This window comes from Ostrinia furnacalis, unplaced genomic scaffold, assembly GCF_004193835.3.
Source record: "Ostrinia furnacalis isolate ACB-3 unplaced genomic scaffold, ASM419383v2 OfSCF4115, whole genome shotgun sequence".
In the NCBI taxonomy this organism is placed as follows: domain Eukaryota; kingdom Metazoa; phylum Arthropoda; class Insecta; order Lepidoptera; family Crambidae; genus Ostrinia; species Ostrinia furnacalis.
In genome coordinates, this window is record NW_021134354.1 from 73,298 (window position 1) to 87,464 (window position 14,167).

The 14,167-nt window shown below is 38.7% G+C and overlaps 1 protein-coding gene and 1 long non-coding RNA gene across 2 annotated transcripts in view; one reads left to right on the forward strand and one right to left on the reverse strand.

Annotated features, from left to right (window-relative positions):
* Positions 1-3,006: 3,006 nt before the first annotated feature.
* The window catches only part of LOC114358806 (synaptic vesicle glycoprotein 2B-like), an 11,971-nt gene continuing 810 nt past the window's right edge, over positions 3,007-14,167 (reverse strand). The window contains exons 2-11 of the mRNA XM_028312854.1: positions 10,478-10,639; positions 9,844-10,006; positions 9,422-9,543; positions 9,045-9,289; positions 5,452-5,603; positions 5,175-5,304; positions 4,741-4,878; positions 4,199-4,344; positions 3,686-3,813; positions 3,007-3,355 (exon numbers count right to left, since the gene is read on the reverse strand). Of these exons, the coding sequence (XP_028168655.1) occupies positions 3,273-3,355; positions 3,686-3,813; positions 4,199-4,344; positions 4,741-4,878; positions 5,175-5,304; positions 5,452-5,603; positions 9,045-9,289; positions 9,422-9,543; positions 9,844-10,006; positions 10,478-10,639 (1,469 nt within the window). The 3' untranslated portion in view covers positions 3,007-3,272. The remainder of the gene's footprint in view (positions 3,356-3,685; positions 3,814-4,198; positions 4,345-4,740; positions 4,879-5,174; positions 5,305-5,451; positions 5,604-9,044; positions 9,290-9,421; positions 9,544-9,843; positions 10,007-10,477; positions 10,640-14,167) is intronic.
* The window catches only part of LOC114358807 (uncharacterized), a 1,334-nt gene continuing 223 nt past the window's right edge, over positions 13,057-14,167 (forward strand). The window contains exon 1 of the long non-coding RNA XR_003656397.1: positions 13,057-13,148. This is a non-coding gene — a long non-coding RNA (uncharacterized LOC114358807). The remainder of the gene's footprint in view (positions 13,149-14,167) is intronic.

Below are 14,167 nucleotides of genomic sequence, written 5' to 3' on the forward strand. Positions count from 1 at the left end.
CGAAGGTATTTAAAAAATGTATGCTCAATGTCATTAACAATATGGTGTAATTTAGCCTGTCTCAAGAGTCAAGCACCATTTTGTTGACAAACGTCAGTGATCGGCAGTCGGCACTGCGCCGAAGCTATAGGGCTGACTTCGGTAAAATAATGTGACGTGAGGTGCCAAACTGCGGAAAAGGGCGGAGAAAATACATGATTTAGCATGAATTATCATGAATAATATTATTATTAACTACTTATTTACCTCTCAGTGTCTTGAGGCAACTTAAAAAAGTACATTCTATGTTTTTATTATTACTTAGGCAGTTAAATACTGCACAGTATTTAGTACATGCACCATTTTATTTATTTTCTTCCATCATACACAAGAATACGCGTGCGTGAGTCAATGTTCGCTCGTATGTGAGGCCTTGTCGAATAGTATCCTGTAGGTGGGCCATCGTGCGTGTTTTGTTTTCGATGTAAACTCGCGGAGATGAACAGGTCTGGCTCTGGTACGGACGCGGGACGAACGCCAGGAGGTGTGAGGGTCAGTGCGGGGGAGAGTCGCAATCCAGGGAGTTGAGCGGTTAACTCAATCTAGTTGTACAGTGGGCCACAGTGTTGAGTGACTTGAAGAATATTTAAAAGGTGTCTAAGGACGTCTCAGTGAGTAAGTGATCACTGTGAGACAACTGCGTGTGTCTCTACTGTAGAATAGATAATGCTACCGTGCGTCGTTTTACAATAAACTAATTTTACCGTACGGTTACGCATTAAATGTATCTGTTACGGTTAAAGATAGGTGTGAACATAAACTTAAGATTAGCCGGCTAAACTTAAGTTTATCTTCGAGAAGCAGCTAAAGTTCGATAACATGTTAGTTTGCGTCGTGATATTCCATCTTTAGCCGGCTAATGTGCACATTAGCCAAAACGAAACGGCTAAAAATGTATTCTATGGGCGCGCCAGGCCGGCGGAGGGCNTTGCCATTAAGGCGGAACAAAGTTCGCCGGGTCAGCTAGTAGGTACATAAAAGTATGTGTAATGAAAGTGATAATGTTTTAATAAAGTTTTCGTGTCAAAATAGTAAACATTATTACGTTGTTTCCTTTTCCATTTCCTTCTACATTTTTAGCCAAGGGCCTGCGGTTACACTTAAGTTTAGCCGGCTAAAGATAGAAGAAAGTAACATTAACACCTCGTCGAAAATAAACTTAAGTTTAGCCGGCTAATCTTAAGTTTATGTTCACACCTATCTTTAGCCGTAACACATCGAAGAAGAATTATTAGGACTTTTAGGATCCAATGAAAAATTTTATTTGCGAGTGTCCTCTGAAACAATGGATGGAATAATTTGAATGTAAAAGTAGAATATGGTGCAAATCCTCACGTGTACGAACGTGCGTACACAATGACTTGAAGAAACAATAATACGAACATAACAATTGAATAAAACATATTTGACTATGTGGCGTCAATCTACGTTTGATTTTAATGATGGCAAAGAAGATAAACATCGGAAGCTTTTAGAGCCGTATTCTTAGTCGATGCTAACGTTGAAACTATTCGTCGTATCAGTCAAATGACGCCCACTACTGGACAAAGGCCTTCCCCAAGAATTGCCATAACGATTCCTGCGCTAATAATTTCAGAATCATCCTACATGCCTGTAACTATAATTTGATTTCAATAATTCAGTTTTTTCAGGCAGTCCATCCACTGAGCATGCATATTGCATAGGAACAATGTTAACTTCATTTTCCAAAGTGTGGTCTTCTCGTGAATTTTGTTCCTATCAACTGAATGCTTTTCTTGCAAGTTTATTATATTCTAATAAGTAAATAAATTAAGAGGTGTGGTGAACTTTATCAAAAAATGTCTTTCTAAGCATCCTCCAATATGATAGCTACATGAAATCCTTCAGTAAATAATTATTCAACGTGTTGTTACTAGATATAGAAAGAGACCACTTATGTACCTGGAATTACGCAAATAAAGAAATTTGATTTGATTTGATTTGATTTGATTTGACTTAACTACGTGAGTAACTGCGAGTTATTATATTATTGACTAGCTGACCCGGCGAACTTTGTTCCGCCTTAATGGTAATAAATGAGCAGACTTTTTTATTTCGAACGAGATAAAAAGTATCCTATGTCCTTCTCCTGGCTCTAAACTACCTCCCTGACAATTTTCAGCTAAATCGGTTCAGCCGTTCTTGAGTTATAAGTGAGTAACTAACACGACTTTCTTTTATATATATAGATAACTAGCTGACCCGGCGAACTTTGTTCCGCCTTAATGGCAATAAATAAGCAGACTTTTTTTTAAATTTCGAACGGGATAAAAAGTATCCTATGTCCTNTGGACAAAGGCCTTCCCCAAGGATTTCCATAACGACTCCTGCGCTTATCATTTCAGAATCATCCTACATGCCTGATGCCTGTAACTTTAAATTTGATTTCAATAATTCCGTTTTTTCATTCAATCCATCCACTGAGCATGCATACGAGTAGGTACAATGTTAACTTCATTTTCTAAAGTGTGGTATCTATCTACTCGTGAATTTTGTTCCTATCAGCTGAATGCTTATCTTGCAAGTTTATTATAATATTCTAATAAGTAAATAAATTAAGAGGTGTGGTGAACTTTATCAAAAAATGTCTTTCTAAGCATCCTCCAATATGATAGCTACATGAAATCCTTCAGTAAATAATTATTCAACGTGTTGTTACTAGATATAGAAAGAGACTTAACTACGTGAGTAACTGCGAGTTATTATATTATTGATAATGAAGAAGCCACCTATTTGATATTTGCCTTCAACCTTACAAAATCATTAACTAGCTAAGTCTTGTTTGTTTACACTGTAATGTTATTCAGTCTGAATTGAAATAAATTCTGGTCAAGTGTGAGTGGGATTCGCTAATCAGGGTTGCGTTGCGTTGCATTGCGTCACTCCCTTAACCTTACCCCTTTCTATTCATATCGTCTCCATTTTTTAGTATAAATAGGTAACAGGTGAAATAAAATATGCGTGCAATATATTCATTTTATGTTATACAAAATCAGATATAAAAATGCATTACAAAAATCACAAATTTCATTGAACAGCAATAAAATTTATGATAACTAAAAATGCAAAGCTCCCAAGGTGGGTGAGAGAATCCTTTGAATCTCAAAACTTTATTCAAACCCTAGAATCCAAGCTAGGCTTAAGCGGATTATTAGAGTGTCATCACTTCATCGTCTTCGATGATGACGGATAATGAAAAGGTCTTGTCCACATCACGGCACAGTCTGCCGGTTTTTGGATGCTGTCTTGGCCGGCGACGCCTCCGCTGGCAGAAGAAAGTAGAAACCAGCGCCCACTATGAACAAAAATCGGTATCATATTATATTGTTCACTCCATAATTTTGCTACAGCGAATTTCTGAAGGAACATCATCCGAGTGATTCATGCCGAACACTTGTGTATGCTCAAGAGCTTGATAAGTTTTTGCAACTCGCACAAAAAGATTTAAGATAGGAGCTATCTTTTTTAGACCGCTTATGATCACTTGTCTGCAAAACCTGAAATGGGCCACGGGAAATGTCATTATGGTCCCATAGTTTTGATCTGGGTTAATACTGCTGCTGAGAAAGGAGAAAAATAAGTCCATGGTGGAAATTAATTTACACAATTTGTTTCTTATGGATACCTAAAGTAATGATCCCAAACACGTAGAAGGAAGCCTCACAGTTGGTGTTTAGAAGCTCCTTCAAGACATTGATGCCAGCCACAGCACTGCTTCGACCCATCATCAAGGTTAAGGAGACAGCCATCGCTCTGGAAACAAGAAACACAATAAAATTAAGTTTCGAGATAGGCGCTAGATCTGGGGATCTATGTATTCCCAAACAAGAAGAAAGAAGCGAAGAAATCAAAGAATCGAATCTATAATGTGAGCCCATGCCCATACCAGTTAATAATTCCAGTTAGCAATCCAGTTAGCAAAAAATAAAAGTTTATTTACAGATACATCTAGGGACATCTTTTCTTAATTGAAGCACATGAGAATTTATTTATTGTCTGCTTTTTTATTGGAGGATTAGGGATTGCTAACTGGGCTCACATTCGATTCCTGATTTCTTTGCTACTTAAGTCCTAACCGTTATTTACTCATAAGAGTGCAAGTCGAGTCGAATAGGAAATAGGAAAAGTCAGGCCATACTTGACATAAGTAGGGAATATCTCAACGGTGAAGGTAGACAAGAATCCGAAGTTGATGGTGCCGGCGACGAACATCAGGAACAGCCCAGCGCTCAGGAACCACAGAGAAGTGTTGTTCAACAAGATCCCTGATACGCCGGCCATGACCTGGAATATGAATAATTTTGGTTTAATATCTTCACTAGCCTTTGGTAGACAGACTCTTGCTTTTTAGGGCCCTCGCCCACGGCGACTTTTTGTAGCCAGTTGGCATCACTTCTGGAGTGCGTTGCAAATGTGACAAACGCGCGTTGGTAGCGATTCTGGTAAACGCGCGACAAGACGCCGTGGGCGAGGGCCCTGATTAAGCTTTTACCGAGATATCTGACTAAGAAAGTCATTATTGATGGTTTATGTTATGCATCAACAATTAGAAAACATATTGAATAAACTAACAGCTTCAGCATCTCTCGCTTCTTGGTACCACAACTGAGTTCAGTTGAACACTGCTCAACATGTTCTGTTTTCTTTTACATCTCTAATCTTTACCTAATAACTCCCTACCTGTATTACTATGAGCATTGTCTTCTTCTTCACGTAGTTGACAAGGACGGTAGCAATTGTGTTCCCAATTGCTAAAATCACGCCGATACCGAAGACCATCGTCATCGCAAACTCATTCATAGCACATTGATTTTCTAACTGTAACATAAACAAAAAACTTAATATATGATAAGTAATGTAAGCACTATCATTTTAGTGATCACCAGATTCACCAGTTGGCGCTACTGTAGAGTAAGGTCCTGACATATTGCTAGTAGCTAGGAGAGTGACGCCAGCTGGTGAGCGCTGAAGCGGTAGAAGTACTTTAGCAAAAAGCGATATCCCTCATTCTGGGAATACGTTAGATCTTCGGTTTGTGACGGCTGTGATTTATCAAATGGCAAACTAATTTCTTGAGTCAGTAGCAGTACGTTCACAAAGATGTGAAAAACTACCTGGTCCATGTGACTGAGATGATGAGTGGCGCGGATGCGTTCGCAGAATGTCAGATTGGCCTCCCCGCGCCGCACTGACCGCATGAACCCATCTACGATGTACGGCATCCACATCACGTACGGGTTTATGCTGAAATATGGAACAGTATTCTCTAAAGGACATTCTGAAAATACGTAATAATAATCGTAAGACTTAAGCTTAAGCATTGCTTGTAAGGCAGTAGTTTTCCAAAGAAGCTAAATGTATGGGGTAATTTTGAAAATATAGTTAGGTTACCTAAGATAAGTGATGACGAAGATGATAGACATGAGTACAGTCTTCTTCAGGAGGGGCGGCTTGAACAGTGGTATCGTCTGCGCGACTATGGATGACCAGAGACCCGTCACTCCCGTCGGTGCCTCCTCTTCATTGAGTGCCAATGACTTGATCTTTGGGAAAAATACAAAATACGTATTTAGCCTTCTTCATTTACCAAATAATTTCAAGATCTTTCTTTAGAAAGACTTAAGTTCATTTTTCTCACCGGATATTCGTCTCCGCTTTTTCTGTTATTGATAACAAACATTGTCCTCAACACATCCAATGCTTTGTCCTCTTGTCCCACGCTCAAAAAGAACTTAGGACTCTCTAAGGCAAACAGAAGGCCGAAAGCGCCGATGGCGCTAGGAAAACCGTAGATCAGGTTCAGAAGTCGCCAGGAGTTGAAGTGGATGCCGAGGGCTGGTATATAGTATGAGAACTTGAGAGGCAAGACCGGCAAAGCTATCACTGCAGAATTAAAAGTCAATGTATTAGTAGGAAGGAAGATAAGACCTAGAAAAGGGTCTTTTCACAAAATATCTTTATGGTTCTCATTCAAAATAAAACGAAAGGTGATTTTTGTACCTGCCATGATTCCACTAGAGCAAAGGAAAATAGTGCTAGTGAGTATCAGCAAGAAAGCACGCTTTGCTTCAGGGTTGCACTCGCTCAGCAAAGTGAACGCAAGAGCAAAGGCACCCGCTACTCTGGAAGAAAAAAACTAAATGAAAGTTAAAGTTTTAATGGAAGATGGTTTAGAGAAAAAATAACATGTTTGCTAGATGGATCTCCAAATTGCAATCACTTTAAATAAATACGATATATCAAACAAGCGATAAAGTTGTCGCCGAGTTGTAAACAATTTTGTTCAAAATAGAAACCAAAAGGTTCATGATAGTGAATGACCACCATCACCATGAGACAACAATCGTTCGATTCTAGCATCCAATCTATTGTAATTAATGATAAATGATAACATTTACAAATACTAACGATGTGGAAGAAATCAACTTGAACACACTGAAGGTGATCCAATCCGGGGCGAAGGCAGCAGCAGTACTGGCCACGAAGCTCAGGGTCATGGAGAAGCACAGCACCTTCTTGCGGCCGCGCGTGTCGGCCAGGTAGCCCCAGATGTGGGAGGTCGCGATTATACCTGAAAGGCAGCGAATAGAATGCAATGCATACTTAGGTAGAAGTATATGTAGAGGATTTTCTTGATATGAAAGGCCTATATTAGACTTAGCTTAATGCAGTTTAAGTTTTCTAATATTATAAGATTAAATAAAGCAGACGAAGCGACGATGTTACGTCTCACGACATTTGTGGTATTATTGTGAAGAAAGACATACAAATTGTTCTGATAGAAATTGTGATTTTTCATAATTATTATGATTTTTTAAGGGTCTGCCCTGCAGCCTTAGGTACTCAAATATACTCAACATNGTCAGACCAAAAAAAAGATTATCCATGTGAAACAAGACTTCTATCAATTCAGATTCTTGTTCAGCCAAAACAACAAAAATTACCTATGAAACTGACATTTTTGTATCCATATATAATTAGAATAAGAATAAGAAGCGGTTACCCGTTTTACCCATACCCGCTTTGCCCAAAAGATACTTTTTCACGTTTTGTAAAATAATCTCAAAATCTTTATCAGAAATGTTGCTCAAACAATAAGAATTCTACGCTGATTTAATGCAAAATAATACACAAGTAACAGATTCAACACAACTTTAAACAGAATGAAGTAATTCATATTCACATATCTTGATATTTTTTTGTGAAACAGGCAAATAAAAACATTCGCGTCTCGGAGCTCCGCCACGCGTCGCCGATGTTTCGGCCAAACTGATTCGTGTCGAAACGAGTTCGGGCATTGCCACGAAACGCACACATGTGCACAATCGGCTTGTATACGTGAATAACGAAGGCTACCCGCTTTGGGCGGTATACCCGCTTTGGGCTCACCTCCCCTACATCTAGGGACATCTTTTCTTAATTGAAGCACATGAGAATATAAGTATTTATTGTCTGATTTTTTATTGGAGGATTAGGGCTCACATTATAGATTCGATTCCTGATTTCTTCGCTACTTAAGTCCTAACCGTTATTTACTCATAAAAGTGCAAGTCGAGTCGAATAGAAAAAAGGAAAAGTCAGGCCATACTTGACATAAGTAGGGAATATCTCAACGGTAAAGGTAGACAAGAATCCGAAGTTGATGGTGCCGGCGACGAACATCAGGAACAGCCCAGCGCTCAGGAACCACAGAGAAGTGCTATTCAACAAGATCCCTGATACGCCGGCCATGACCTGGAATATGAATAATTTTGGTTTAATATCTTCACGAGCCTTTGGTAGACTGACTGCTCCTCCTTAGATTAAGATCCCACCGAGATAGTTGGTAAGCTAGTTGTTTATGCATCAAGTATTTGAAAACATGACGTACTAAACCAACAGCTTCAGCATCTTTTGCTTTTTAATACCTCAACTTCAATTGACTTCAATTTGAGCAACTGTTCAGCAATTTCTGATTTTCTTTAGCTCTATATTGGATAACTAATAACTTCCTACCTGTATAACGATGAGCATTGTCTTCTTCTTCACATAGTTGACAAGGATGGTAGCAATTGTGTTCCCAATTGCCAAAATTACGCCGATACCAAAGACCATCGTCATCGCAAACTCATTCATAGCACATTGATTTTCTAGCTGTAACATAAACAAACAACCTAAAATATGGTAAATAATAAATCAATAATGAGTCACGAGCTGGAAGACGTAGTGTGGGCAGGCCTTCCCACTTGGTGGACCGACGAACTGTTGAGTGTCGCCGGAGGTGCCTGGATGCGAGCGGCACAAGGCCGGTCTTTGTGGACAACCTTTGAGGAGGCCATTGTCCAGCAGTGTACGCCTTTGGGCTAAAACGAACGAACGAACGAGTCACCAGTTTTCTTGAGATTTCTATGAATACATTAAGATTTTATGAGTCTAAATACTACAGTTAGTTTCACTTTCACGAAGAATAGAAGACTACCTTGTTTACCAAAGTTAGTGTTACCCTATAGGTCATAAGACTACCTGGTCCATGTGACTGAGATGGTGAGTGGCGCGGATGCGTTCACAAAACGTCAGATTGGCCTCCCCGCGCCGCACTGACCGCATGAACCCATCTACGATGTACGGCATCCACATCACGTACGGGTTTATGCTGGAAAATCAAACAGTATTCTCCTGGTAATGAGGAAATTCTAAAAAGACGTAATATTAATCATAAGGCAGCAGTTGTCCAGAATGCAAAGGGTAATTTTGAAAATATAGTACCTAAGATAAGTGATGACGAAGATGACGGACAGTCTTCTTCAGGAGGGGCGGCTTGAACAGTGGTATCGTCTGCGCGACTATGGATGACCAGAGACCCGTCACTCCCGTCGGCGCCTCCTCTTCGTTGAGTGCCAATGACTTGATCTTTGGGAAAAATACAAAATACGTATTTAGCCTTCTTCATTTACCAAATAATTTCAAGATCTTTCTTTAGAAAGACTTTAGTTCATTTTTCTCACCGGATATTCGTCTCCGCTTTTTCTGTTATTGATGACAAACATTGTCCTCAACACATCCAATGCTTTGTCCTCTTGTCCCACGCTCAATAAGAACTTAGGACTCTCTAAGGCAAACAGAAGGCCGAAAGCGCTGATGGCGCTAGGAAAACCGTAGATCAGGTTCAGAAGTCGCCAGGAGTTGAAGTGGATGCCGAGGGCTGGTATGTAGTATGAGAACTTGAGAGGCAAGACCGGCAAAGCTATCACTGCAGAATTAAAAGTCAATGTATTAGTGGGAAGGAAGATTAAGACCTAGAAAAGGGTCTTTTCACAAAATATCTTTATGGTTCTCATGAAATATTAATGGTTCAAAATAAAACGAAAGGTGATTTTTGTACCTGCCATGATTCCACTAGAGCAAAGGAAAATAGTGCTAGTGAGTACCAGCAAGAAAGCACGCTTTGCTTCAGGGTTGCACTCGCTCAGCAAAGTGAACGCAAGAGCAAAGGCACCCGCTACTCTGGAAGAAAAAAACTAAATGAAAGTTAAAGTTTTAATGGAAGACGGTTTAGAGAAAAAATAACATGTTTGCTAGATGGATCTCCAAATTGCAATCACTTTAAATAAATACGATATATCAAACAAGCGATAAAGTTGTCGCCGAGTTGTAAACAATTTTGTTCAAAATAGAAACCAAAAGGTTCATGATAGTGAATGACCACCATCACCATGAAGTCTTTGTCAATTGAGGGAGGACCAAAAGTGAGAACACTCATTCGATTCTAGCATCCAATCTATTGTAACATTTACAAATACTTACGAGGTGGAAGAAATCAACTTGAACACGCTGAAGGTGATCCAATCCGGGGCGAAGGCAGCAGCAGTACTGGCCACGAAGCTCAGCGTCATGGAGAAGCATAGCACCTTCTTGCGGCCGCGCGTGTCGGCCAGGTAGCCCCAGATGTGGGACGTCGCGATTATACCTGATAGGCAGAATGAGATTGGTCGAAGTATTTGTAAAGTAAATCTTTGAATCTGAAAGGCCTATGTTAAACCCTAATGCCGATCAGCCGGCATGCAGCGCGATGACGATCAATCAATACATTTAAGTCTGATCGCCATCGTCACACGCCAGCTGATCGCGTTTGATCGCGTTGGTTTGGCTGAACTTTGGTATTATAAGATTAAATAAAGCAGACGACGGGATGTTAAGTCTAGTGACATTTGGCATTATTGTGAAGAAAGACAATACCTTCTGATAGAAAGTGCGATCTTACAATATAATGTATTAAGAGGTTGCTCGTATTCGTATATCACCACTGTCCTGGTATTCCGATTAGTTCTTTTGCCAATGTCAAATAAGAAACATGTTATCAATTATGATGCACTAAGGGCGTTTATTTTTTACGAACATATCCTTACCCGAAATTCAATAAAATTGTTATCAAACTTACCTACAACCGGCGTCGCAGCCATGAGTCCCTGCTGTGCGCTCGTGGTGCCGAGCTCGCAGGCGCTGGCCGGCACCAGGTAGCCCACCGAGAAGATCTCGAAGTCCATGCTAAGCACGATGCTGCTGCAGACGATGAAGGTCAGGAGGTTGAACTTGCCGTAACCTGGAATAAGAAAAAGTGACAGTTTTTTTTGTTAGGAAAACAAACTTCGAATTATTTTATGACTCCCAGCAATTTTTGCTAGTTGTGGTTTAGTTGACTGTTGTAGATCCTGGCTATACAGGAGATGCAGTGGTTAAAATAAGGAGTGAGAAGGAAAGGTCTTGTGAACTGAGTAATGTGATACTTAGGTATAATGTTTTCCGAGAAAATTAATATGACTCTTTATAACATTCTATTAATATTTCTGTCTTTTGTACACACACGCATATGAACAGCGATATTGCTAATACCCGTAGTTAGGTAGGGTAAACCACCCAATCATTGGCACTCTACCAATTTATTGGCATGCTCCAGTTTTTTAAGAAAATTAAGGTTTTTTGTAGCCAAACCTTATATTTTTTAGTAGAGATTGTACATAAATATCATTTATTACTCAACTGGCTACACACGTTTTTTATTTTTTCAAACATCGCGGCGCATCAACCATTTGTTTGACAAACCGCGACCTGTGCGAAAAAAACAAACGAAATATTCGTTTTTTACTAAGGTAAGAGCTATCATAATCTTTTAAAAAAATGCAAATCTATTTTGTTGTCCCTATACGTAATCATTTTGTCTTATTATTGAATATATTAACTGCCTTTTTAAAACATTATTTTATAATTTTACCGCCAACTTTTAATTATTTGTGGTGTGCCAACATTTGGTATGCGTAAAATCTGTTTATCCATTTTATTGGCACACATGCCAATAAAAGGGTATTTAAAATAATTTGAGTTTATTAAAAATTATACCTTGTTTTTCTCAAAATTTAGTTTAAATTGCATTTAAAATATTTTTTAACGTTTTGGATACACCAATCCAAATGTTGGCCCACTGCCAATTATATAAAAACCATTTATTGGCACGGGTGTCAAACATTGGTTAAAAAGGTGCCAATAAAAAATATTATCTTTTCAGCCACTTTCAAAGCCTTTCAAAGTCTTATTCCACTAATCCCCGTTGACAATCCCCGTCAACGGGGATTAGTGAACTTTTTGTTCATTAATTCCCGTTAACGCCAATGGAGTTTACAATGGGGATTAATGAACTAAAAAGTTAATTAATCCCCAGTACGTTAAAAATAAAATACTCATGTAAGAATCAGGTACCTTCTATTTATTACTAGATAAGAACTCACTTATTATTTTTATTATCAAATCAAATTAAATTTAAGACTGATACAATACTTAAAAAAATTAACACTTACCTTATTCAGCTCGCACAGCACTACGTACCTACAATTTTATTCACCTACAAGTTTTGTCTCTTTCTATCGCGTGCCTCTGAACTCTTCTTACGCTGTTAGGGTTGCTGTCTAGTGAAAAAATAATTAATCTACTTATTTGTAATGAGGTACGTATGTAGGTAAGTATGCATTCATTATGGAAAACCTTGGAGGAGGCCTTTGTCCAGCAGTGGACGTCATTTGGCTGAAATGAACGAACGCATTCTGAGCAGTAGTCATAGTAGGTTAGGTTCCTGTACTATCCTAAGAATTATTGATTACCTACATGGCCAACATACCTTTCAACATCTTCGGGAAGCGAAAAAAAAAGATAAATCCGGTAGATTTCTTTTCGAATTTAAACACCCGAACGCCGCACAATATTTCTTTCTCTTTATGTCCATTTTTAAATAATACTTCGATCATAGAATTATAATCATACTACAACGCACGCCAGCGTCCTGACGGGCGCGCGCGTGACACTCGACTGATATAATACCCACCGGCGGGGCGCTTCGCTGTAGGTAATTATCGGATGTACCGCGCGGAGTGAGCCAGGCCTGGCCAAGATGAACAAGATAAAAATGGTGTAAATTAATATCTTTGTAATCAGGCTTCAATTTCATCATCAATCAAATCAATAAGTGAGTTCTTATCCAATAATAAATAGAAGGTACATGATTCATACATTAGTATTTTATTTTTAACGTAGTTTTCTGAATAAAGAAAAATAAAATAAACTAAAAAGTTCATTAATCCCCATTATAAGCTCCATTGGCGTTAGCGGGGATTAATGAATAAAAAGTTCACTAATCCCCGGGATTAGTGGAATAAGCCTTTGAAAGGCTTTGAAAGTGGTACCACGGTCTACTATACAATTCAGATTGAAACATCCTGATCATCGCTCTAAGCCCGGTCCGTTCACAATTTTAACTGACGAGAAAGAACAGCTTTTTGTTGATTGGATAAAATAAAAATCAGTAGCAAAAAAGTATTTCCGAAGAGAAAAGAAGATTTGATAAAAGTGTTTATGGAAAGTTTAAAACCATATTTAAATATAAGCGTTTGAACTGATATGGTATGTTCCTATACAAATAAAAGTTACTTTTCTTATAACAAAGGATTTTATTTTGTTTATTTCTATCATGAATCTCTTTAAAACCTCTACATAAGACCTAGCAGCTATTTTTCAGTCTTGCGAGAACAGTGCCAATAATAGGTAATTATCACTGCCAATAAAAGGTTTGNCTCACTTTGGGCCCACCTATGGGATCAATTAGACCAATTTTTATGGTTATAAAACCAAATAATGATCTCACGTGTCCTCTTTAACAGATGGATAGCGATTAATCCCAACTTAACAGTTTTATAGCCATAAAAGTTGGCTCTAGCGTAACTACCTATTTTTTGAAGAAGTGACTCTGGATCCTTCTAAAGACACATTTTTGGGGTAAAAACCTTTCCGTTAAGGCTTGGTATTTCTGCTAAAGTAGGTATTTCGCGCTGTCAAAATCTGCGCGCGCAATACTTCGCCGAAGACAGCGCGCCAAAGAGCTCTCGCGGCTACACAGTATAGAAATACGCAGTTGGTTAGGTTAGGTTGACTTCCTTCCGTTCAAGCGTCACAATCACAGCACTTTCTAATACAAATCATATCCAAGTGATACAAATTAAAACAACTTTCAAAATTTTTGGAATATATTTTAGAATCGAATAAATTTATAATTAACTACCAAAGTAAACACGGTTCAAAGAGGCGTGGCGTCACCCGACCTTCCGGAAGTTCCGCGCCGGCTAAAAGAATTTCAAGATTACGTCACCCGATCTATCGGTAGATCCTCGGGAGCTTGAGCGATTGGAAAAACATTTTATGAATAGGTACTCGTAGTAGCGATTATTTAGAGCTTGGATAATAAATTATAGTTGTTGCAATTCACAAAGCTTTGCATGTGGTTAATTATTAAACTAATAACTCCAGTTTTAAATCCGTTGATATCTGCTGCATCTGCCATGTTTTTGGCTATATGATTCTTCTATCTTACAGCTTAGTAGACCTTTAGCTACAGACCTTAGACAGTATTTTTGTGAAAATTCTTACGCATGGTGAAGGAGGGACGCTCTAGACACTCAAGTCTACAAGGAGTCACATCAACTCCAGTTTTAAATCCGTTGACATCTGCTGCATCTGCCATCTTTTTGGGTAGAAGATTCTTCCATCTTGCAGCGTAGACCTTTAGCTACAGACCTTAGACAGTATTTTT